The 26977-nt window shown below is 40.8% G+C and overlaps 1 protein-coding gene across 1 annotated transcript; it reads left to right on the plus strand.

Annotated features, from left to right (window-relative positions):
- The first annotated feature begins 2324 nt into the window (after positions 1-2324).
- Positions 2325-26709, plus strand: wdr77 (WD repeat domain 77). The gene is made up of 10 exons (XM_084316132.1): positions 2325-2701; positions 4055-4240; positions 4340-4481; positions 12673-12722; positions 13078-13148; positions 13342-13399; positions 14476-14547; positions 20518-20626; positions 21767-21835; positions 24202-26709. The coding sequence occupies exons 1-10, from the start codon at positions 2593-2595 to the stop codon at positions 24368-24370; spliced, it is 1035 nt and encodes a 344-aa protein (XP_084172258.1). The 5' UTR covers positions 2325-2592; the 3' UTR covers positions 24371-26709.
- The last annotated feature ends 268 nt before the right edge of the window (positions 26710-26977 follow it).

Here is a 26977-nt window from a genome sequence, read left to right on the forward strand (position 1 = left end):
CTGAGAAGAACAAGGGAAATATGATCAAATGCGTGATTTGGTGGGAAACAGGATAAACTGCTATTTCGAAGCCTTAATGCCTAATGTCAGGGAATTCATGATGTTTTGGGGGAAAACTGTCTGGGAGTCAAAAACCTGCACTTTATTTTTTACTGCACAAAAAAAAAGAAAAACTTTGACTACGGGGTGACAGGAAGTGTCCGTAGCGTGGTGAATGTCACACTTTTGTAAAACATCCCAACAAAAATTACCTGGGCCGAATTTCAGACCCATAGGATCGCAAACCGATCGAATGGAATCCGTTCCCAACCCGATAAAGACAGAAAACACTCTCATCACAGACAAGCTGGATGTGGCCAATTACTTAAACATTTTCTTTACAAACATAGCCACAACACTGGTTAATAAACTACCCTCCCACTGTGGTCCCAACCTACCACATCAAACAAGAGGTGGACGCGGGCAAATACTGCGGCATGGTCATGCTGGAACTCCAAAAGGCTTTCGACACTGTCAATGACTCCATTCTGATTGACAAGCTAAAAGCTAAAGCTAAAAAGCTGTGGTGTTCCACAAGGAAGCATACTAGGACCGTTACTGTTCCTAATTTATGCAAATGACATGTCATCAGCTTGTAACTGCAACTTGTTCCTGTTCGCGGATGACTCAGCCCTGCTGGTCTCTGACAAGAACAAGTTGCAGGTTGAAAAAGCCCTCAGCTCTGAACTCGGCAGAATCTGCACCTGGCTCGCTGATAACAAATTATCACTACACCTGGGTAAAACAGAATCCATTCTCTTTGGATCAAATAACAAACTCAGCAAGGCCAACAGCTTCTCTGTTACAGTGGGTGACAATATTGTCACAAGGAAAGATGAAATTACCTACCTGGGTTCCATCCTAGAGGCAAATCTTTCCTGTGACAAAATGGCAACCAATGTAATAAAAAGAAATCAACCAACGAACAAGATTCTTATACCAGATCTCCTCTCTGGTAAACAAGAATACCTTGAAGACTCTAACAGGAGCACTCATTCAAGGGTACTACGACCATGCTTGCACCTCATGGTACCAAAGCACCTCAAAGGCCCTAAAAACAAGAATACAAACATCACAAAACAAACTGGTCAGACTACTGCTTGACCTTACTCCTAAAACCCACCTTACCCCTGCTCATTTTGACAACCTAGGATGGCTTAGAGTAGATGACAGAGTACAGCAACTTGCAATGGGCCTGGTCTACAAGATACACTACACCACTAAGATACCCATGTACATGTCGAAATACTTCCCAAAGGTCAGTGAATTCCATGACCACAACACCAGACCAGAGGGAGTTCCACAAATCATGTTCAACCCAGATTCGGCTCAAACAAGGGACTAAACACGTTTTGCAATTATGCCACAACAATGTGGAGCGCCCTACCCACAGCCGTAAAATAATGTGAATCCCTACCCTCCTTCAAAACCGCTCTCAAAGAGCACCTACGGGTGGCTGCAATTAGAGACTGGCCCCGGTAAATGTCCAAAATGCCACTCACCCACCCTCCAATGTACAGTTTCTTCCCCTTCGAATGTATATATATATTAATCTCTTTCTCTTAAACAGTACTGTATATTTGTATGTCTTATATGTCATGGGTACAATACAGTACGGCTCAATACACACAATTGTTAAGGGGATGCAGACCAGAGAAATGAATGAATGAATTAATGAAATTTTTATTTAACAGATTGCAGAATGGGTACAATACAGTACGGCTCAATACACACAATTGTTAAGGGGATGCAGACCAGAGAAAGACGTTTGTCTTGTTTACATCAAGGTCCCCCATTTTCAATTCATATAGTGACATTTATGACATACACAACATATATGACATTTATGGCATAGGGACATACATGACATACAGGTATATTGTACTGTTACATTTGTGACATATATGACATATATGATATGACATATATGATATGATATGTCATATAGATATGTCAAATGTCAAAGACGTTTGTCTTGTTTATATCTGTATGTCATGTATGTCCTAAATGTCTTGATGAATTGAAAATGGGGGACCCTGATGTAAACAAGACGAAAGTATTTGTCTGGTATGCATCCCCTTAACAATTGTTGTATTGAGCCGTACTGTAATGTACCCATTCTGCAATCTGTTTAATTAAGTTGGCAATCAATCAATACAAGGGTTCATTGAGCGTAGTGGTGGCGTCACTCCGATATGCGACAATAGGTGGCGCTGTGTACCGTTGATTTGCAGCCCGCCAACAGAGGAAAAGACCTGGAAACGGAAATGGCCACCCATGTGTTGCTTCGCTGTGTTTACCGGTTCTTTCATTCTTGAAACGTAAACTCCAGCTAGTTGCTTTTATTGAACTTATATGTAGCTACGGATAATTTTGAATTGCTAAGATCCTATTAAGGATAGACTTCGTGTCGAATATCAATCATATCCACAGATAACGTTACCAAGCTAGATAACGTTAGCGCTGCAGAATTCGAGCTAACGTTATTTAGCCAGCTACAAGTAACGTTAGCCACTGAAAATCATCATCATCATCACACGCCCAATTGCCTGGATGAAAAGTGCAGTGAATACCAATATGATCAAGGAAAACCGATGGAATATTCCTCCCAATGCTCCAGCATGCATGGAAAAGCATTTGGACTCGGCGCACTACAGGGCAGGCAAGTATAACAGCTAGCTGGAGGCTGTGCAAGTGTGCACGTGGTGTCGTAGATCTACAGAGAGAGTGTGCACCGGCGTTATATCATTAGAATATCCATCGCACACAAATGTACGGGCTAACGTTAGACTTGCCCAGCTTCATTTGAGGTTTTCGCCAGGTTTTTTTGTGACATGATGGTGCCTTTGGGCTCATTATGTGATCCATTGTCAATTTCCAAAGGTTCTACATATTCAGAGGCAGATTCCACACCGCTGAGGAGAACTATACCTTTAAGAAATGCTCCAGTCTAGTGTAGCCATCCCTCAGACCTAAATATTTAGACATACATTGTGGAGCTCAGTCTAGCACTGCGGTAGCCCCTTTCGTGACTGCGGTACAGCCCCAGTCTACACGCAGTCACGAAAGGGGCTAGCACTGCGGGTAAGCCCTCTAGAGAGTAGAGACCAGTGGGTCCTCCAACAGAGATTCAATGAGTGTTTACAGGTGAACTCCTGCCAGCTCCAGTGCGCACTGCCAGATGGGGTCCATCTCAGAGTGCTTCGCAATCGCAGCCTCCATCAAAGCTCACAGCCAAGCCCAGAGTCTGTTGGTGAGCCACCGCCTGACCAGTTCTGCCCAGCCACCCAAGCTGCCAGGGAGCCTCAAAACCCATCTAGCCCAGCAGCCGATACCAGCCTGTTAAGGGCTTCCAGTAGTCCTCACAAGCAATCCTTGGCTGCCGGAGGGGGAAGACCAGATCTTTACAACTATAGATCCTCCTTCAGATCTGCCTTAAAAGGATTGCCTAGCAGCCCCTTCAGTGAATACCAGTGTGGTCTACTCTTAAGTCATCCCCTTAACTCTGCCTAATGGCGAATGACCCAGGCTGACCAGACTGCCTTTTACTCAGTCAGCAAGTCAGTTTCAGGCCCCTTACTTATTTTATTTGCAATTTAGATTTGACAAACTAGCTTCCCTAAGAGGGATATTCCAGTATTAGTAGGGTGAAATTTCCCCAGACTAAATAAACTCATGACAACACCGCTATTACCGGTGACACTGGACATTTTACAAAATTACGCTCAATATCTGTAGATCGCTTACTTTGATCTTTAATGTTATGTAGCTACATTTATCCACTGCACATCTACCGGCCAATCAGAAAAGAGTGTTCACCCAGATCATGGTATAATGAAGTATAATAGTAGTCGCCTTTCTCAGCTGTGATTCTGCTTCATACTTTCAGGGGCGGCTGTAAGACTGCTCCAGTCTTGTGTAGCCATCCTTCAGAGCTAGCAAGAGTTAGACAGTCATGTAACTTTCCTCTCTTTTACTACTAGTGTGATTTAGAATTGTTTATTTTATCTTTTAGATGGCACCTTGCTGCTTGGGGCTTCCAGTCTCACTGGCAGATGTTGGCTGGGATCCATTTGGGTCTACAGTGATCCAGAGCAGGCCCCTAATGAAGGATTCTGCAAAGCCGGTGTGCAGACGGAGGCTGGTGTCACTGATGTTAAGTGGGTGTCAGAAAAGGGTGTCCTTGTTGCGTCAGACTCGGGTGAGTAGTAATGCTGACATAAGCAGTTATACTTGACACCTTGTTCCCCAACTGGAAGAATTCTTGTACTCGTCTTAAATTGACTGGCCTCTTGCGCAGGTGCCTTGGAGTTATGGGAACTGTCAGAGGATGAGCGCCTGTTGGTGAATCGTTTTACCAAACATGAACATGATGACATCATCACCAGCATGAGCCCAGCTGTTGAAGCGAACACTGTTGTCAGTGGTAGCATGGACTGCAAGTTAGTTAACACACACACACACACACACACACACACACACACACACACACACACACACACACACACCAAGGTTATTATAGTTCATTAAAACTAAACTAGACATTTTAACTAGGTGTTGAATTTTTTTTCGAAAAGCTATCGTTCTCTCGAAATTTCCGGAAAATAGAAAGATTCCCTCATAAACGGCATTTATTGGAATATTCTCGAATACACTAGACACGTTGTCATTTGTCTGCCTATTTATGAATCGTTTTCAAATAAACGCTAGATTATCGATAGTATATGATATGTGTACTTATGCACGCTGTCGCTATAGAAGCGAGCTGAGAAATCTATTCTCTCATTTACTCAACATCACACACACACATATACACATACGGGACACACTGTTATCTCAGTGAATACAGCTCTGATTATCCTAAAACTGGTAACATAGACTTAGGGCTGGGCGATATAACGATAAATATCGCGATATATTTTAATAATCGATATCGGAAGAAAAAAATATCGTATATTTTTTGTGACCTGCAACAGGGCAGTTTTAAAACCAGAGACAGTGGACAGACTTGTCTTTCTTGCCTGCAACTTAAAGTAATGGCTTTGCTTGTCCAAATGACAATACTGACCAAATTGAGATTTCTTTTTCTCTTGTCCATTTATTTTGTTTGCTTTCTAATTTAAAATACAGTTTGAAACCGTCTGTACACAGTAGGCTATGTGTGCTAGCAGAGCTAGACTCCAGTCACGAGTCACGGTGCACATGTGCGGTGGTTTGTCCACCAAAAAAGCGCCAAAAGATAGAAAAGAAACTAGCAGAGCCAGAACTGTTCAACTCCCCTGGAGCCACAGCCAGCAGAGAAGCCTGTTTACTTTAGCTTTTAAACCAGCTGCAGCCTGAGAACTGGAGTGTGAGGGGATGTAACACTAAAGATGGCGGCAACGACAAAGAATTGCTGCAAAATAAACATACATCTGTTGTTTAAAATGTTTATAACAATTTCGATAATTATCGATATCGAGTGATATGATAACATTATCATATCGTTATCGCGATATGATTTTTTGCCATATCGCCCAGCCCTACATAGACTCCTTACCTTAGATCAGATGTTCTCCAAAAAGATTATTCCAATTCCTGATCGCCATTCCAAATATCGATCGTGTTTATTGATTGATTATTGGCTGCTGTAAATATATATTCCAGGCTGCTTTCCAACTCGCGATCACTTCAGCCAGTTGGCTCCCCCCACACAGATCCACCAGTATAATCGAATGGCCTGCAGTTACACAGGGATAGACGATAGGGGGCGGTATTTTCCCATCTGAGCTCTAGAGGGTCTGCTGTACCAACGGGAGACTCGGTTGATGAAATTCAGATCGCTAATAAAAAAATCAAATGACAATTTGCGTCGTCGGCACTCAACGGGCGGCATGATAAGATGACAATACACGTCGCTGGCACTCAAAGTGTTATTATCCTATTCCATGTCACGGAGCTGTATTTTGCCTGGAAAAGGCATATTGGGACTCCGAAGGTGCAGTACCGGCCAGATCCTGGTAGTGGCGCTGTCTCAAGAATGCAGTAACCCCTGTTGCAGACCTGGTGTCACACTGAAAACGCTCCGGGCGGACTTTTCTGTTAGCCTGAAGCGAGGGCTTCACCAGATCGCATGGAATACTTTTTGGGACGCCGGATTCATTATGCTGTATAGGGTTATGGCGTGTGCCAAATGGACTTATGATCTACCAGATGGTGATCAAATAATTGGAAAATTCTTTTTGGAATCCAACCGGCCAAATGTAAGAGCAATTTGACGTCAATTTCAGCTTGATCGTGCAAGGATTCCATAGCCATACCCCAGATCAGTGTATGTTGTGGTAATAACGAATGCCGTTATTGGCAATCAATGAATCACAAACAACCCCCGCCCCCCCTTTCACGCATTCATGTTGGAACATAATACCGATCATATGCATTTGGATTTTTAACTGTAGCATGTGTAGGGACGAAACGCCAATGGATTTAACGTTATTAGCGTTGCGCCTTATAAATAGCCTCACAGGAATTATCCCAGATCATTCCGATATAACACTCATATTCACCACGGTATAAAACGGGAACGTATCGATGTTATGGCATATTGAACGGAAGGTTCATACTGTCAATTGACAATGATATTGGATCCATAGCTAATATAAAATATAGGTTTAGCTCTACAAACAACGTGACGCACAGTGAACGTTTGTAATGGAAAACAGGCCTGACAACAGCGGGCCCAGTCTAATGGCTGGCACTGGATGTGTTAATTTAGACTGAAATGTCTACATGACTGTGAGTCAGTTGCCTTCACAAAGTGGTGAGGTTGTATTACACAATTCCTATTCTGAATTTATTACATCTAGCCCCTGACAATTATTCCCCATATTATAATAATACTACTACTAATAATAATAAAAAGCCAATACTGAAACTAATTAACTAAACTAAAACTACTAACCCCACTCTGGAAACAAAATGTATATTACACATTTGCATCATGATCCTAGGGCTGGGCGATTTGGCCTCTAAATTATATTGCGATATTTTGACATTTCCTCTAAAGCACGTAAAAATGCTTGATTTAACCCTTTGATGCATACAGTCACGCCAATGATGATTATAATAGTCCCTACAACATATGTCTGCATTAAACCATGAAGATGCTTATTCTCCACTTGCACAAATTGAAAGTAGGCACTTCCGGCTGACTTCCGGTTGCCAATAGTACTTCCTGTCCCATCCAAATACATTGGTTTTAGCTACTTTTCTCCCCTTATTTAAACAACTTTGTCGGCACAGAGAGGCAATGAAACGTTTGTATTATTATAGTATAGAATGTATTTAATAAGCAAACGTTTGTCAGCAGGGTTTTTGGGCTGTATTTCATGTAAAAACGTTTACTGTTAGTTTCCTTGCTCAGCCAGCATTAGCCTTCATTAGCTAACAGAAGCTAGTGGTTAAACAGGCCGGATTAGCTTTGAGCTAACTATCTTTCCCGACCCATGTATTCATTCCATTCTAAACATAACGTCAGTTTACAAAACATGACCTGTCTATATAACGTTGAGGAACAAATTATAAGTGTGTGGGTGTGTGTTTTGGTGAACATTGGACTGCAAACAGAAAATGCATCACAGTTAGACAGTAGCTACTGTTAGCTGCTCTTCCGGATTAGCTTTGAGCTAACTATCTTTCCCGACCCATGTATTCATTCCATTCTAAACATAACGTCAGTTTACAAAACATGACCTGTCTATATAACGTTGAGGAACAAATTATAAGTGTGTGGGTGTGTGTTTTGGTGAACATTGGACTGCAAACAGAAAATGCATCACAGTTAGACAGTAGCTACTGTTAGCTGCTCTTCCGGATTAGCTTTGAGCTAACTATTTTTCCCGACCCATGTATTCATTCCATTCTAAACATAACGTCAGTTTACAAAACATGACCTGTCTATATAACGTTGAGGAACAAATTATAAGTGTGTGGGTGTGTGTTTTGGTGAACATTGGACTGCAAACAGAAAATGCATCACAGTTAGACAGTAGCTACTGTTAGCTGCTCTTCCGGATTAGCTTTGAGCTAACTATCTTTCCCGACCCATGTATTCATTCCATTCTAAACATAACGTCAGTATACAAAACAAGTAATCATAACATCCTTAATCATCACAATGACCTGTCTATATAACGTTGAGGAATGTTATCTCCCGGGACGAGTAGCCACGTTAGTTAGCCAACAACCAGCCAGGCAGCGCCGTTATCTCCCGGGACGAGTAGCCACGTTAGTTAGCCAGCAACCAGTCAAGCTAACGTTAGCTGGCTCCAGCAGCTTGTCGATGTCGTCGGGAGCATTTGGCCTGCTGGCTACCTAGCTCCACTTCAACCAGCATCGGGAGCTCCAGCAGCTTGTCGATGTGCTAATAGCCTCAGCAACCTAACGTTAGCTGGCTCCAGCAGATCGACAAGCTGCTGGAGCCAGCTACCGTTAGCTGCTGGCTACCTAGCTCCACTTCAACCAGCATCGGGAGCTCCAGCAGCTTGTCGATGTGCTAATAGCCTCAGCAAGCTAACGTTAGCTGGCTCCAGCAGCTTGTCGATCTGCTGGAGCCAGCTAACGTTAGGTTGGCTCCAGCAGCTTGTCGGGAAAGATAGTTAGCTCAAAGCTAATCCGGAAGAGCAGCTAACAGTAGCTACTGTCTAACTGTGATGCATTTTCTGTTTGCAGTCCAATGTTCACCAAAACACACACCCACACACTTATAATTTGTTCCTCAACGTTATATAGACGGGTCATGTTTTGTAAACTGACGTTATGTTTAGAATGGAATGAATACATGGGTCGGGAAAGATAGTTAGCTCAAAGCTAATCCGGAAGGGCAGCTAACAGTAGCTACTGTCTAACTGTGATGCATTTTCTGTTTGCAGTCCAATGTTCACCAAAACACACACCCACACACTTATAATTTGTTCCTCAACGTTATATAGACAGGTCATGTTTTGTAAACTAACGTTATGTTTAGAATGGAATGAATACATGGGTCGGGAAAGATAGTTAGCTCAAAGCTAATCCGGCCTGTTTAACCACTAGCTTCTGTTAGCTAATGAAGGCTAATGCTGGCTGAGCAAGGAAACTAACAGTAAACGTTTTTACATGAAATACAGCCCAAAAACCCTGCTGACAAACGTTTGCTTATTAAATACATTCTATACTATAATAATACAAACGTTTCATTGCCTCTCTGTGCCGACAAAGTTGTTTAAATAAGGGGAGAAAAGTAGCTAAAACCAAGGTATTTGGATGGGACAGGAAGTACTATTGGCAACCGGAAGTCAGCCGGAAGTGCCTACTTTCAATTTGTGCAAGTGGAGAATTGCTTTCCAAAATAATTAAATGAAAAGTTTAATTTTTTTTTACTAAGAGTAGTCTACATCTACAGTACTACTGACACACTAAAACAGAGGAAAAAATACATCTAAGACAATTTATATAAAAACTCTTGGGTTCCAAGACTTTTTCACAGTAGTGTGTTTTCTATCTACTTTAGCCAAAAATACACACTGTATATACACACTACTGTGAGAAACTAATAATCATTTTTATTATCAGCAATATACTGGCAAACATAACACTGTAAAGGTGTGTGTGCATCATGTGTATAAAATATATAAATATTTACTTTTTAATTGCATGAAACATTATGAAGTATTCTCTTATGCCGCTTTTTCACTGCATGGTACCTACTCGACTTGACTACTCGATTTTGGTACCTGCTACTACTAAGAAAATTGGTATTCTGTGGCGAGGTCGGTTGGGTGACGCCTGTACAGCAGAGACAGTAAGTATCGGGGGCAGCGTGAGCCTCCCACGCGTTACTCCTCGCCACTGAGAGTCCGCGCTGTCTGGTGAAAAGATGCGACAGGCTGCCTCCTCGTGTACCGGAGGGGACACGTGATGCAAGGCTTCTATTCTCACTACAGCCGACCAGTGGGAGGCATAGTCTAGCAACGTTCAAGACAGGGGAGGGGAGAATTGGCAATACGAAATTGGGATGGGAGAAAAAATAGAAAAATACGGAGAAAAAGTGGATAAAATAAAAAATTGGTATTCTCCTTTGTTTTATTACAATTTACTCACGCCTAGTAACGGACACAATATTTCCGACACTGGGAATACATTCCCTGAGATCCATAGATGTCCCTAGATACCAAGAACATGCAAATGGACCTTGTAGAAGTGGAGCAATCTTCCATTTATTTAGGTATGTATTTTTAGGCAAATTTTTTGAAAATAAGGCTAGGGTTTAAGAGGTTAATATTCTCTTCTTACATGTTGTTTCTTTCTAATATCTTACAAAAAAATTGCTTAAAAAAAATACATACCTACCGTAAGTAAATAGAAGATTGCTCCACTTCTACAAGGCCCATTTGCATGTTCTTGGTATCTAGGGACATCTATGGATCTCAGGGAATGTATCGTGTCTGTTACTTGGCTTGAGTAAATTGTAATGAACCAAAGGAGAATATCAATTTAATTTGTTTTATTTTCTTTCTTTTTTCATCTTTGACAGTGAATAACACCATGCTAACATTTACCAGACATGAATAATTGCCACTGAGCTCATTCAGCACCTTCTTGAGATCATGTGTACAAAAAATCTAAGTCAAGGTAGACAGCGCTTCTCAGTATCTGACACTGGGTGCTGAAATCCCAAGGATTATGAGGAAAAAAGGCGAAGGCCGGACCAGCACTCAAGTGCTGGTCCGGCCTTCGCCTTTTTTCCTACAAAAAATCTAAGCAAATTAATTAGGGCTTTATTAGTCGAACGCAAAAAAAATAATTATAAATAAATATAATTAAATATTAATTAAATTATAAATATATTTATTTTCTTTTTATATAAAAAAAAAATTATCATTCTTTCCAAAAGAAAAGAGGCCTAGAAGCGTGGCTAACGCTAATGGCACGCATACCAGAGGCTAACTGCCTAAGAAAACAGGCACAGAGGCACTGAAAGAGGATTTCACCCATCTAATGAACACAACACACTAGACTAGACAAATATCAAGATGTATCCATCAGTGGACCAATTGCATGCTTTTGCAGAGGACAAAAAGCTAATAGTCGACTATCGGCTAATTTCGGCCAATCAAAGTCGACTATCCAAATCCTTAGTCGGGGACAGCCCTAAAATGAATAAAGGGCAGATAATCTACAGGTTTTTTTGTAGATACAGTACTGACTTCTGCCATCCGGACACATGAAATATTGAATAAGAGGGAGAGGGAATCTTAAACAACCAATGGTAACACGCTGAAAAGCATGTGCATATCGGTGTGTGGAGTGAAGTTGTGGAATAATTTACCCGAATACATCAAACTGAGTAAACATGTGGCACAATTTAAAAAGCAGCTAAAAAAATTCACATTGGAAAAATACAGAAATTAGTATTGAGGATAAACAAAGTTATGTTTACTATATGTTATACTGCTGTCAAGTGAATCAAGTTTTTTTTCTTGTAATCTTTTAATACAAGTAAAAGTATATTCTATATTGTAATACACTAAATTATGTTATATCTAGTCAAATTAATGGAAGAACAAATATAAATGTAAGGGTGTAGGGATCAATAAGCTTAGCTTCCCTCTACTCCTTTTTTGGACATGTCTGCTAACCAAACACATTGCTCTTGACCTTTTGTTTATAATTCCTTATTTTTTTTTCTTTTTTTTATGTTTTTCTTTTAATGTTTTTTTAATTTGTTGCTATGATTGTTTGGTTCGACGGAACAAGATATCGTGAGTTGTTTGGAGAAATATGGAGAATAACATGTCAAAATAAACTTTTCATTCATTCAATATGAAATATTTCAGTTAAATATGAATATAGAATATCAGGCCTATAAATTACCTTATTATGGCCAAGTCACGCATCTATGAATCGGGCCAAATCTCCCCTTTCCAATGGCAGAGTTCAATCTGGATTTAGTACCACCAGTTGCCCCTGACAGGGCAGAAAAAACTGTATATTTCTCCGCCATTTTCCATCAGATTGCAACGCCGTTTTTGCCAGACGTTCACAGAAAGGTAAAGAAACTAACTATGCTCTATTTCATGGCAATAACGTTCAGGTTTGTTCTACCCGTGAGATATGATCCCGAAAATAACTGGGAGGGGGGGGGGAAGCTTCACGCTTGAAGTCAGATGATTGACAGGCGCTGGTGTGAGCTGGGATGTGTAGTTTTATGAAATTCGAAAGCCCTGGGTCTCTTCTTTCAAAAGACTACGCTCAAGTTGGGTTGCGCCAAGTCCTTGCGTCAATATGCGCCTTTTTCCGACTCGATGCGCTGAGATTTCTATAAACTCATATTTCACTAATAACACTTAAAATTATTGGTAAACAAACGTAGTGCTGAAAATATACACGTTGACTGCTGTTTTGATAGGGTTAGGGTCTTTACTCTTGGCTACATTTGAAAAAGAAACGCAACATTAATTAATACATTCTGTATTGATTGATTTATGGCGTGATATCAATCTCGTACAGGTACCGGACCGCTCGGGGTTAATATTCTCTTCTTACATGTTGTTTCTTCCTAATATCTCTTAATATTCTCTTCTTACATGTTTTTTTATTTCCTTTCCGCCACAGAATCAAAGTCTGGGACCTCAGTCAAGAAACGGTGGTCAGCACATATAGCGGTGAGACGGAGTCTGATGCCTAACATGTGGATATTAGACATGAATAATCAGGAAGGTTAGGCTTAGTTCAAGGCTTAAACCCCCTGTCAATTTCCATGCAGAGAGATTTGAGTTTGAAATAGGAAATACGGATCTTTGCTGGATTATTTATGTAAAACAAAATGTAGAAAATAGACAAAGTAAACAAATTGTAAATGTATCTTTATTTGCTTCAAGGTGGACATGTATGGTCTTTGGCCTGGAAAAAGTACAGTGAAAATATCTCAATAAAAATGAAAATTGTGTGGACTTAATTATCACAATACGCCTACTAATATTTCAAATGCTGATAACTGAGTGTATCATTATTCCACAGCACATACAAAGCCAGTCACTTGTGTGTCCTGCAGTCCTCTAGATGACTCTCTCTTCGTCTCCTGTGGCCAGGTAAGATGCTCACGAAAAGGTTAAAATAGTTATTCATCACAACTGTATATACGGTACTATTGTATATTGATCTTGTGCTGTGATCATTGCAGTAGGCTGCATTGTGTTGTTGTTAAACTGATCACTCGGCGTTACTTACTGTGCATGATCAGCTTCCTCTTATCCCAGTCTGTGCTCTCGTTCTACCCTGCAGGATGGCCGTCTGTTGGTCTGGGACAGGAGGAAGCCAACTAAACCAGCAACACGATTGGGTAAGCAGAACTCAGAGTTTCTGTGCTTAGTTAATCATTTCTGAGCAAGTGACTGTTCATTCAAGAATTCCTTTAAACTAGGGCGGCTGGGGGCGGCTAGGTGGTGTAGTGGTCTAAGGCACTCGCCACCAGTGTGGAGACGCTAGGATTCGCGTGTTCGAATCCAGCTCTCCACATTGTTTTTCAGTTTGGCTGGTCGTCCGCAGTAATACACATTGGCCGTATTACGGGGAGGGAAAACTGAAGGGTGGGGATCGAACGTTGTGAACAAGCGACTCCTACAAGTCGGTTGGTGCGCCTGCGCAGTAGAATCAGGAAGTGTCGGGGGCAGCGTGAGCCTCCCACGCGTTACTCCTCGACACTGAGAGATCGAGCTGCGCAGGTGAAAAGATGCGACTGCTGTTACCTCAAGTACCGGAGGGGACTTGTGCTATGTATGACTTAGTCCACATTGCAGCCGGCTTGTGGGAGGCAAGAAACAGCGTTCGTGACAGGGGAGGGTTGAAATTGGATGATACGAAATTGGGATGGGAGAAAAATATAGAAAAATGGGAGAAAAAGTGGATCAAAAAAAAACTAGGGCGGCTGGGTGGCGCAGCGGACATTGCGCTCGTCACCAACACATGAGACACCGGTATCGAATCCGGCTGTCGCCGTTGCCTCCGGCTTGGGCCGGCCGCCATACTAACTCAATTGGCAGTTAGTGGGTGGGAAGTCGAGGGGATGGTAATCTGGACGTTGTAAACAGCGACTCCTACAGGTCGGTTGGGGCACCTGCACAGCAGAGACAGGAAAATGGCGGGGGCAGTGTGAGCCTCCTACACGTTACTCCTCGCCATATGAGAGTCCCAGCATCTGTGTGTGACTGATAACGGGTCCTCTCAAATTTTACCAGAGATCCCTTCAAGTTTTAGAAGTGCCATAGAACCTTTAATAGATGAAGTCACTGAGTGCATTGTGCATAACATTTATCGAATTACTGTTTTAAAAACGGCTGGGATTGCAGTTGTACAGCCTTAAAAATCTGCTGGAACTTTCTGGATGATTCACTGGTGTAACTTGACTTCTTTTCTTAGAGGGAGAGACCCCCAGCTGCTGTCCTACCACTGTGGTCTGGCATCCTCACCAGAGGAGCACCGTTGTTTACGGTACGAATCGTAAAATAAATGTAATGGAAAAATATAGATATCACAATATTTGCAGGGACCTTTTCTTCTGTATCTACTGTATTATATATGACTTAATATACCGTATGTGTTGGAAAATCACATGAACATTATCATTTGATGTTCAACGTATTGGACTGTATGGTGATGGGACGTGTGATAGTGTTAAATTGAGACTGGGGTATTCAATAATTGTTCTCAAATGCGCATATACATACACACACACACACACACTCAGTGGCCAATTTATTAGGTATACCTGTACACCTAATAAAGTGGCCACTGTGTGTGTAAATATTTCCATAAATATTTGGACATCATCAACACAATTTTAATTTTGGCTCTGTACACCACCACAATGGAGTTGAAATTAAGTGCTTTGCAGTGTTTTAAGTGCAGACTTTCAGCTTTAATTTGAGGGTATTTACATCCGAATCAGGTGAATGGTGTAGGACAGGGGTTTAGAATGAATGAATATATTATCAACAAAAGCAATGGAATTGTTTCTGTATACACATTTATAAAATGAAGCATATTTAGCCAAAATATGTTGCCAGAACATAAAAAGAATAATGCATTCACATATTAATGTCAGTGCCAAAAATCCGGCCTCACAGAGGTATGTTGATGCGAAGGGGACAAGCTTTCTCAGCGCAGCATTACACAACACTGGGTACTCGTTCTCTGACTGATATCCAGAACTTTGCGTGGGCTTGTCCAGTGAACTTGACTTTCAGTAGCTCGTTGGGGTGGGAATCACCAGTTTCATCACGATACAATATCTATTCTTTGGACAACGATACGATATTTGCCGATATCACAAAGTCTGCCACGATACGATACGATTCAGGTGCCTGCGATCGATATGAGACGATATTATATGCCCATTTACCGGTAACACAATCAGTAACATTTAGATCAACTCAAAAAAGGCAACGGAAATATCATTTGACATTTAAATTTTTTAGCTCTTCCAGACATTTAAATTAAAAACAATCTATTGTTTTTAATACAAATAGACCTTCTGTTCACTGTAAAGTGCCACGTTTTGATATATTGAGCTTTAAACTTTTAAGTAAATCTTTTTGGAACTCACAACATGCAACCTAAAACCCCTTCCTCTCCCAAACCGTTGCATGATGATCATGAATACATTTATTATGTATTGTATTTTTTATGTTTAAATATCAACATTATCTGTCCATCCTCAGTAAATTGACTTATCAATATAATATACTCCTCTGACTTCATCTGGTCTTTCAAAAACGCACACAAAAATGCCCTTCCCCAGTCCCCCCCTCTGCTGTTCTCTCTATTGCTCTGATCAGGGTTAGCTTAGCTTAGTTAGCTTACGCTAACGTAACGTTAATTTCGGTCTTTAACGCGACATGGGCATAAAGGAATGGCGAGGATGCAAAGCATGTTAGATGCATTTGACCCAGCAGGGATTTATTTCGAGTCACAAAATAGGCACACTCTGTAGCCATGCTCTGCTGTAATGTCTAGAGACGGCATGCGGATGCTGTGCTGCTGGGTGGATACGACTCGCCACAGGATTTTCAAAATAAGAGTATCGCAATATGAACCGATCTTTTTACATTGCATCGATCCTATTGGATCATTGATAATAGATCAATATATTGATCTGGATCGATATATCATCCTACCTCGTCACATGAAAGATCAATGAGTGCCTCCTGCTCAGACAGTTGGAGGCCTGTTGTGTCATGCATGATGAATGGATCTTGGATCCAGTTATCCAAATTGTCCGTGCTCTCTCTTTCGGGAAAATTGTTCAGAAATTGTTCAATGAGCCCTTCTATGTGGCTACAGATGATGGGCTTAAAAAAATTGCAACATTCTGTTCCTCCAAAAAGCCACCAAGCAGAGTAAATACCCCAAAATCTCTGCTGATTATCCTTGAGTGCCACAAACGGAGTTTCTTAATCCAGCTCCATTTTAGCTGTGAGTCCAAACGGGTCTGTGTCCCGACCTTGTAGTCTCAGATTCAACGCATTGAGGCGGTCAAAGATGTCAGCTAGACATGCCAGCTGTGCCAGCCATTCATTATCAGCACATTTCTCTGCCAATGGGTTGTTTTTGTCTGCAAGGAAAATCTGCCCTTCCACGCGCCTCCACGATTATACATGCGCAGAATGTAGTGAGATGTGTATTGAAATACTGCGTGTCGGCCTCTGTTGATGAAGGGGCGAGACATGGCAAATGTGACAAGGCACAGAGAATAGGGTCTTGTTGAGCTATCTTAATTTTTTTTTACATGATATGAAAGTACATGTTCATACCTTCAAAATAAGCCACCACTTGTACAAATTGGGCGGATACTTTTCAATATATGTCTTAATAAAGATGATAACGTCTCAGGTGCAGGACATCCCGTTTTAAAAACGGTACATATCCCGAGGCTGTCAGTCACCTGAACTCAAGTACAAATGTACAGGCACTTTGCACAACAAGGGCTAGCACCAGCCAACATGCACTTTAAGGCAATATGCACTTTAAAACTGGAACACTGAGCAATTTATTTTAGGTACTGTAGCATTTTTTTCTTTTTAATTGTTTGTGTAAAACTTTTTATTGTGGGGATTGTATTCTTGTGTTTTTATATTGTATGTTTTTAACATTGTCTGTACTGTATGTGGCACCAAGACAAATCCCAATCAACCGTGTTGAAATGGCAATAAAGTTTCTATTTATCTATAACACAATAGCCAGTTTTGAGCTACAGAGCTTCAAAGGGTCTGTTGGCTGTTGTCTTAACCTCTTAAGCCCGAGGAACTCTGAGCAACTCCGAACTGCAGCTCTCCTTGATGCGCAAGGTGGTTGTGCCTCAGGGTGGGATATGGTACGCTGGCTCAAGCAGGTGTATCATTTGCCAAAATCCTAGTCAACCATATCGATCACGCCACTTTCGATAAATGCGCAGACTGGCTTGGGTTCTCTTTTCCAAAATCAACGCTTCTCTTAGCCTGCTTAATTTTGCAGTCGCTTATGTTTTTTTCCCTCGCTTATTTTCCAGACACAGAGGTAGTTGCCTCCTCGTCATAGTTATATTGCGCCCTCTATCTGTTCATTGAAACATGCTTTGAAAATACACCTTCTACTGACGGCTACAATGTAACATTGTAACACATCATTGTTTGTTCGAGTAAATCCTTAATGATCAATCAATCGATCTTCGATTAATTGTTAACATCGCTAGTCTCTACCACAACCACAGCCCGTGCTGTAAGTGAATTACGCGAAGGGGAGCAACATATGGCAGGAGACTTATTTGGAGGGCAGCAACACAGGGCAGCAGTGTGAGCCTGTCCGTGGAAGTGAGGCGCGGGCGGAAGTGGCAATTTTTCTAAATAAAATACCCGGAAAACTAATTAAAATAAAATACATTTAATTTTAAACAACTTTATTCTTTGGTTGCGGCCCGGTACCAAATGATCACGGCCAGATACCGGTCCGTGACCCTGCCATAGAGCCCTCTCTCTATACCCTGTTATGCGCAAGCTTACAGACTTGCGGAGCGAGTACTGGAGTAGATGCCTTATTATTCTATGCTTGGAGAGGAGAGAGAAACGGAGAGATAGTCTCATATCAATTCAGATACAATTTAACACAAACAGTTCCAAAGATATTAATGTTTCTCTGCATATTTTCACACCACCAACAAAGTACTGGGCCCGGATTTTGGTGCGTCTCCTCTTCTCATTTCTGTGCGTCTCCTCTCCGACACCTGAGACAGAAAGTACTTAGCCAGTAGCCACTCTCCTCCCTTCTGCCACAACTGTCGTTTTTTCACACAGTGAGGAAATAATACTGTCGGACAATCTAACAATAATTAACATATTTACAAGTCTTATTAAGTTTTGCAAAAAAGGAGACATATAGAGAACAAGCACAAAGCACTCAAAATTGCCAATATCTCCATTTCGACCTATTTCTGAATTGTGCAACATTTTGGGGTTTTCTGAAGAATCGTGAGTTCCTTAACATTTGTGCCGGGTCACAAATACACACAGTTGCCAGGTGGAAAATTCAATCTGAGTTCCGCTCGTCGGTTTTTCTCTTGATTTTAATTTTTTTTTCTTTTTTAGTTACCAATGCGCAACCCAACTGTCACCTACACATGACCCCACTTTGGGTTGTGACCTGTAGTTTGAGAACCGCTGGTGTAGGAATTACAACAATTTCTATATGTGCCTCCCCCTTTTTAATGGCACAAAAGTAATTGGACAATTGGCTGCTCAGCTGTTCCATGGCCAGGGGTCTCATTCATAAAACAATGTGGAGAATCCACACTAGAAGTTTGCGTGCACTCAAAAGACTGAAATGACGTGCACCAAGAAACATTCAGATTTATAAAACCATGCGTAGGTCTACATATACGCAATTACTTTTATATAAATAAACTATAAATCCCATTCAACTTGAAATTGTGCAGCACATGAACGAGCCTTGTGTTCCACCCTGTTAACTCCCACAATTAACCCTCTAAAGCTGAGTGTCCCTTCGGCGTGCCACTAGACATGCTTTTATAAAACATTATATATGTCAGGAACTGTGTCTCTGTCACTCACAGCCAGAGTACCGGAGCGCGGAAGTTCGACATAGAATCTACTAAAATCTTCAAACATTTAAATTGGCCTGGTTTGGTCTTACAAATCCATACCAGTAAATCCTTGCCTTCTATGTATCTGTTCTTAGCCTATAGCCAATAGAAATGCTAGAAATGGTCACATGGGCTGGTTCTCCTTCCCTGGAATCTCTGCAGAGATGAAACGCTCAGTCAGTGAGATGCGCACGCTGGTCGTGCATGAAAGAGGATAAAGAGAGGAGCTGGTTTTTTAATAAAATGGCAAATCGATATGAAAATACATATAATATTCAACAAGCATTGTAACTTGTTTTGGATGTTGAGGACAAGGCAGACAACAATTACTCTGCACCCGATAGCTGGGACAGTGATGATGACTGATGATGATGAATAAAATATTTGTTTGAAAACTGCAGCCTTCCATATGTCAACATATTAGGTTCTTTATTTTTCGTCTGCTAAAAAACGCCCAGAACAATATCCATATAAATGGCTGTAACTCACTGAGGAAAAGGTGTATTTGCACCCAATCTCCCATACAGGTTCAAAACACCTAAGTAGAACTTTTCATGTTGAGAAAAAAATTATTCACTGGTAAACTATGGTGTTATTCAATAAAACACAAGTTCTTTTTCACTGGGTGTTTTTTTAATGTCAAATATTGTATGCTCCGTCCGTGCTCACACAAAGGTAATGTTATGTATGATGGTGATTTGACACTGCCCCAGAAATAAAGTGTAGGTTCCCCTGAATCATAAAAGGTATAACACTTAGTTGATACGGACTCAAAGAATAAGCTCAGAAATGGCAAAGGTATAACACTATGTCCAGGCGAACCTTTGTCTAGGTAGGCTTTAGAGGGTTAACCATTAATGGCTGTTGAAATGCCCCATATACACCTGTTTTTCATCTGATATCACGTTAGTCATTCACTCTTTATGAGAAAATGACAAATTAAAACCGTAAAACATTTGCTGGCCTATTAGATGAGTAAACTTCAGGCTGTCATTGTCTGCAAAGGATTTGCAACCAAGTATTAAAAGTGACAATTTAATTAATGATTGTTAATTGGTCCTGTTCACCTGATTTTTATGTAAATGCCCTCAAATTAAGTTGAAATTCTACACTTAAAGCATCATTTGATTGTTTAATTTCAAGTCTATTGTGGTGGTGTGAATATTGTTTCAATGTCCAAATATTTATGGAACTGACTATTTCTTTTTTGTGAGATCTGACTTATTATTAACTCTTCATTACAAATTAGACAGCATAATTGTGTACCACAATTTTCGATATATGAAAAATACAGATGGGTGATTTTGATTATGTTCATGGTAACTCAGGTGACGAGTTGGGCAGAGTAATTGTGAAGGACTTCCAGGGAACAGAGCCGGCACAGATACAAAGAGTCCACAAACGCAGAGTCAACGGCCTGGCCTTCTCCTCACACAGGTGAACAGAAACCTTCAACCAGCCACTCTCACTTTCCCTGGCTTGTGCAAGTATGTAGACAAGGAACGCTCCGTCCCTTGGTTGACTACTCAGGTAAGCCAGAGTAGTAGCTCAATCATAGTCCGGAAATACCATAGACGGACCAGACTCCGCTGGGGTCCATGCATACTAAAATTAGGCGATAGTGGACCACAGTCGGGCACCGTCTGTGCACCACTAAATTGTTCTGTTCGCACGTACATAGTGTTTGCGTACATTATGGCTCAACATGCGCACTGATCAAAGGAGAACAATGAGCTGGTACGCCTGAACTATGAAAGGCAATGAAGTGTGCACCCTGTACTTCTTAACTATGTATGAACCTGGGCGAGGATAAGGATCAGCTACCCCGCAAAGACATTTTAAAATGCAAATACACTCCGTGTATTTACTGCAGAGCTTCACTAGCACAAGGATACAGTTTGATCAATTTAAAATGGACGTCCAATCATCATAGAATAGTCCCCTAATTACCATGTGTTTGACAAAGGAACCTTTTCCAGACTCCAGAAACAGTAAACCAGGTTAGCTCTCACCTAGTCTGAAGTATGTCTACCACAACTGAGTCATGTAAAATGAACTACCTAGACCCAGAGGAAGTGAAGACACATGGTGTATAAACAATTAACACACCAGTGGGGTGTTAGCTGTAGACCATATACATCTTTGAAGAGGAAAGAGAACTGCCTTAGACAATTCAACCAAGTGTATTAAATGACTCGGACGTGATCGTGGGTTTTTAATTGCTCAAATGTTGCCTTAATATAAAGGCTTTTTAACTTTTAAGTTGCCTTGTTTTTCCCCCCTATTTATTTTTATTTTCTTTAAGATTTATTTTTTAGCATTTATCGCTTTATTCTACTGGGCAGTCCAGTAGAGAGAGAGAGGTGAAACGGGAGACAGAGTGGGGGGAAGACATTCGACAAATAACGACAGGTTCGGGAATCGAACCCGGGTCGGCCGTGCCGCGACTCAGCGCGTTACGTGGTTCGCCACTGGGGCGCCCCTTTCCCCTCTATTTTGTGTACCTTCTCTGCTGTTTTGAGTACCTTCTCTGCTGTTTTGAGTACCTCTCCTAACTCCTTTGTCTTTATGTTGCAGTGTGCCATTGCTAGCCTCCATCAGTGACGACTGCTCCCTTGCTGTACTGAACTCGGAGCTCAGGGAAATGTGAGTACACGCTTGAGAAACAGGAGTAGAAGCTAGAAACACGAGGCCAGTCTTCAGGACATTCATACTATTGGTGATTTATTCTCCTAAACGGGAGTTAATAGCGGCTTCATTTGCTTCCTTCAATCACCAGCGTTTCAACAGCGAAGGTATCTTGATCAGGGTGTCTCTCTGCCTTGCTGTTCGAAACATTAGTGATTTTAAAGAAGGCAACTTGAGTGTGAGTTAGTCTCCTGCTACCTCACCTGACTGTGGTTGGTGTTTTTATCTGTTCCTTAACTTGTTCCACCCGTGGAATATTTTCTGAAAATCCGCCTAAAATATATTCCTAGGTAAATGGAATATTGCTCCACTTCTACAAGGGCTTATTATAGCCAATTCGCACATTTATATATATATTAGGGATGTCCCGATTGCCTTTTTTTGCTCCTGATCCGATCCTGATCATGTGATTTTAAATATCTACCGATCCCGATCGTTCCCGATCCGATCTTTCACATTAGTAATCAATTTTGATGCATTTTTGTCAGAAACTGGCGGAGCAAGACAAGCCCCTCTGTTGCCTAATACTAGATAGTCCCTCGAGGGGCGCGAGCGCGGAGGCTCTTGTTATTACATTCACCCTGAGAAATGTGCTTCATATGAGAAATATTAAAAGTTTCAATATATGTTTGCACATTAGTATACATTCAGTGTTTGACTTACGTAATGATTTGCTCCATTCTGGTCTGAAACGCCGACGATAATCCTCAGTCACAGCAAATAATTGACGTTATCCTCCAGGTGAAAAGTTAGTCTGAAAACTTCGCCTCCAGCCTGCTGCTTCATGAGTTTTTCCTCCACGTGGAATGTCCTCCTTGCAAACATTGCGCTGTTGGACTGGCTTGACTTTCTATTTTAAAATGCTTACCGGTAGTTCCAAACCTCTGACATTTGTCTAGCTGCTCAAGTCAGTGGATAACCGTGTTTTGGGAGCGTCGTGTTGTTGTGATGTGAGCGTGTAGGTCTAAATTAAAGGGAATGTGTTTGTTGCAACGGTGTAAATTAAAGGGAATGTGTTTGTTGACAATTATTCTGCTCTGTGTGACAATAAATACATTAATGATGATATATTATATCTAATTTAAAATCAAAACTAAGGCCTCCGTATGAGTTAAGACGTGGACATGGTCATGTTTGTTGAATAATTTTTTTTTTTTTTTACTGCCGATTTTTATTAAAAAAAGGATCCCGATCCTCTGAAAAGCATGATCGGATCGGGACATCCCTAATATATATACATATATTATCTTTCAAATGCCCAAGTTCAATTTGGATTTAGTATCACCAGGCGTGCATAAAACAGATAATGAAATCTACTGTAATCTACTGTACTTTTTTATTTTAAATAAACTAATTTCAGATCTAATTGTTCCTACATGTTAACAATAGGGAAGAGAAACTTGAAAGCCTTTCAATATTTGTCAAAAACGTTACCTTTTGTGGCTTATTATCCCGAATTATAAATTACTAAATGTAAATGTAAATTAATATTAACAGTTATTGAAATAATTCATACAGAACTCTGAACCTTGAACCCCATAAAATCTTCCAGGAAGTGTAGTTTTTAACTTTCAACGCAGAACGATATCTGTGGAACTCTGCTACAAAATGGCTGCAAAAAGACTACAATTCCCATGGTTAAGAATTTCTAAAATGGTCGCCCTCTCTTCACCAAATCGAAAAGTTAAATCTATCTAATGACACTTTTAACCTATTGCTAAACTAACGTATTGATGATAATATACATTCTACATGCTGTTGTGACATGTTAGTGATGTTAAAGGGGAACTATCTTATAAATGGCCTTTTTGAGTGTTTAGCATTGTTTCCTAGCTATGTGAACTTATATTAATATGATCTATGTCTCTAATTCTCATATTGGCTCATTCTTCCAATTCTCCTCTCACAATATTCACCCTCACTGAACTGAGTCATCTGAAAATGTGATGATTTGCGATGTCAGAGAGACACCACTGCATGATAATGGCGAGGTACATGATGAGCTGCACACAGTGGTTGGAGCCCAGGCTCAAAACGGCTCGAGATCTTGAGGTAGAAAAATGCTGTTTTTGAGGACTTGATTATAAATACAAAACAATGAATAAAAAAATATTACAGAGGTGTTCCATAGACTCACAGGAATTGTGTAAAAGTGCCCAAATAGTGAAAGAAATAGTAAAATAGTTCCCCTTTAATACTTGAATACGTTTTAAATTAAAATCGCAACTTCTATACAACAGTCTAAAAGATATTGATTTATGACCAGATGTCATTTCGGGACCGGTCGGGTGGAAGAGGTTAATTGAGTTGTCCTCCTTCCTCAGCTTCAGGGACAGACAACACCAGGACTTTGTTAAGGGTGTCTGCTGGCGCCATGGCGGCTCGGACGCTGTGACGACCGTGGGTTGGGATCACCAGGTGCTTCACCACACAGTGGGGCCAGCCACCCAAGCTCCCGCCTCCTCGCCTCCGATCCACCAAACCAAGGCTTAGCTGGGAGAACGGTTGCAAGTCAAACCCCCCTCCCCTCCACTTTTTGAGGGATGGGGGCATCGACATTCTGTGCATAAAGCCATAGCTAATCTTTCAATATTGTTCACTACTGTGGAGATCTGTACCATATTTGGACTGTCCTGTTTCCTATTCCTGGGGCCCGGGTTGCACCAATTAGGTTTAATTTAATCTCAAATTTGTTTACTAGTTTAATTTGAACTGTGCTGTTAATTTTTTTTTTTTTTTTTTTTTTTTTTACTTTGTTACAGTTGGTATCAAACTAGCTAACAGCTACACTGTAGCTGTGTCTCGATTCAGGGGTCATACTGTAGGGCTGGGCGATATAACGATAACAATAATTATCGCACTATACTTTAATAATCGATATAAAAAAAAATCAATTTCTTTTTTTTCCTGAACTGCAACAGGGCAGTTTTAAAACCAGAGACAGTGGACAGACTTGTCTTTCTTGCCTGCAAATTAAAGAGCTAGTCTCCAGTCATGAGTCACGGTGCACATGTGCGGTGGTTTGTCTACCAAAAAAGCGCCAAAAGATAGAAAAGAAACTAGCAGAGCCAGAACTGTTCAACTCCCTTGGAGCCACAGCCAGCAGAGAAGCCGGTTTACTTTAGCTTTCAAACCAGCTGCAGCCTGAGAACTGGAGTGTGAGGGGATGTAACACTAAAGATGGCGGCAACGACAAAGAATTTCTGCAAAATAAACATAAATCTGTTGTTTAAATTTTTTTTATATATATATATATATATATATTTTTTTTTATATATTCGATTTTTTTGTTATCAAGTTTTTTTTATTGTTATCGATATCGTTATCACGATATCATTTTTGGCCATATCGCCCAGCCCTAGGTCATAGCCTTTTGAAGGCTGCATTTGAAAACCGCATGTGTCGAATTTCATCACAGCGGCACGACCAAGGCTGTCCCATTTTAAAGGCTCCTTCAAATAGTCGAGAAATGCAGCCAGCGGATGGATCCTCCATGACATCCAAGTAACCCAGAATGCATTTCGCACCACCACTTTAGTGGAAGTGGCGATAATTAAATAATCTGGATAAAATCATCGCTTTATCCGTCTGATTCAGATGACACTATCGGCCATTTTGGGCCTCTCTTGGTCCATATATGGGCATTATGTGTGTGCCGTGACGCGAGGGCTTCCCCAATCTGTGCCAATTTTAACTGGGCATGCGTCAGCCCCAGTCTCCGTAGACCAACGCTCGGTTCGACCTTCGCCGTCCACAAAGGATACGCCTTTGTAGACCATGTCCTTCGAAGGATACAGCCCCTGAATTGAGACACAACTTGTAACATTGCTCTGCTCTGCTGTCTGATGTTAGCTAGCTACTGCAACTTTCTGTCTACTCGTGGCTTGGCAGAGAAGCTCAACATCTCATCATTGTCATCCTAAAACTTAATTGTGCTCATCTTTCTCAGATGAATCAATATTTGTGAACATGAGCTACTCTCCCAAAGCCAGAAACCAGAGAAGGAATAATCAAACTTGTGACGTCATTAAGTATAAAGTCCGGAGCTGCTCCATTGACAATGAATGGGAGACTGATTATCTGGACCCACAGAATGTTTTTCTTTATTATATCCAAATGAGCTTCATTCTATAGTAGTGGTCACAGTTCTGAAACACCCTGTGTGCGCTCAGTGTCGCCTATAAAATACTTCCCAATGCATTGTCTATGGAGCAGCTTCAGACTTTATACTTGATGACATCACACATTTGAGTTTTAGCACTCTAGTTTTTGGATTTTGGAGAGTTGCAAATTTTCACTAATATTTTTGTACTGTCTTTGGGTATAGTTTCCCTTAAAGTTTATCCCTGATCAAAGTTCAAATTGAGAGTTTAACGTTTTGGAGCAACGGAATTAAGATTTATCCCGGTTTGGAGTAAAAACTACACTGAGATTGAGAGCGGTTTCAATTTTGGTGCATCAGAATTAAATGATAAACCGCAATTTAATCTACTTTAAAAAGTAATCCTTGTTGGTGTAACCCACCTTCGTTTGTACAACATTCATTGATCTTGTCACACTACCTACAAAATAAAGGCCATGGGTGAAATCTTCTTTTCAGCAATAGTATATTATCCTCAATAGAGGCCTTGCATGGAATGTTTGTGTTAGTTCTCTGTCTTCCAGCATGGCTCCCTGTAACATGGCAACAATTGTTTAACACATGGCAAGAAAACTATAAATTACATTACATTCATCTGGGTGATGGAGGCACCAGGATTTAGTTGTGTTGTTATTTCATGTGTTTTCAAGGTACATTTGATTTGATTTTGTATGTTAAGTCAATCTTTTTTTTTGCATGCAAGTTATCTTGCTAATTTTATAACATACTGGCACTTCTCATGCATATGTAATTGAGATTAGTAACGGGTAGCTAAACTGTGATAATACTCTTAACGTCACAGTGCCCAAGTCCGTCCACCTTTTTATAGGATTCTATCACATTTGCATAACAATAGCGAATATTACGTACCTTGCGCCGTTTTCATTGGAGTTTTTTACAAAACAACGCTGTTTTATTTGTCCTATATATGCGGATATCATTTAAAAACTTAAATTTTA

This window comes from Notolepis coatsorum, assembly GCF_963971535.1.
Source record: "Notolepis coatsorum genome assembly, chromosome: 6".
In the NCBI taxonomy this organism is placed as follows: domain Eukaryota; kingdom Metazoa; phylum Chordata; class Actinopteri; order Aulopiformes; family Paralepididae; genus Notolepis; species Notolepis coatsorum.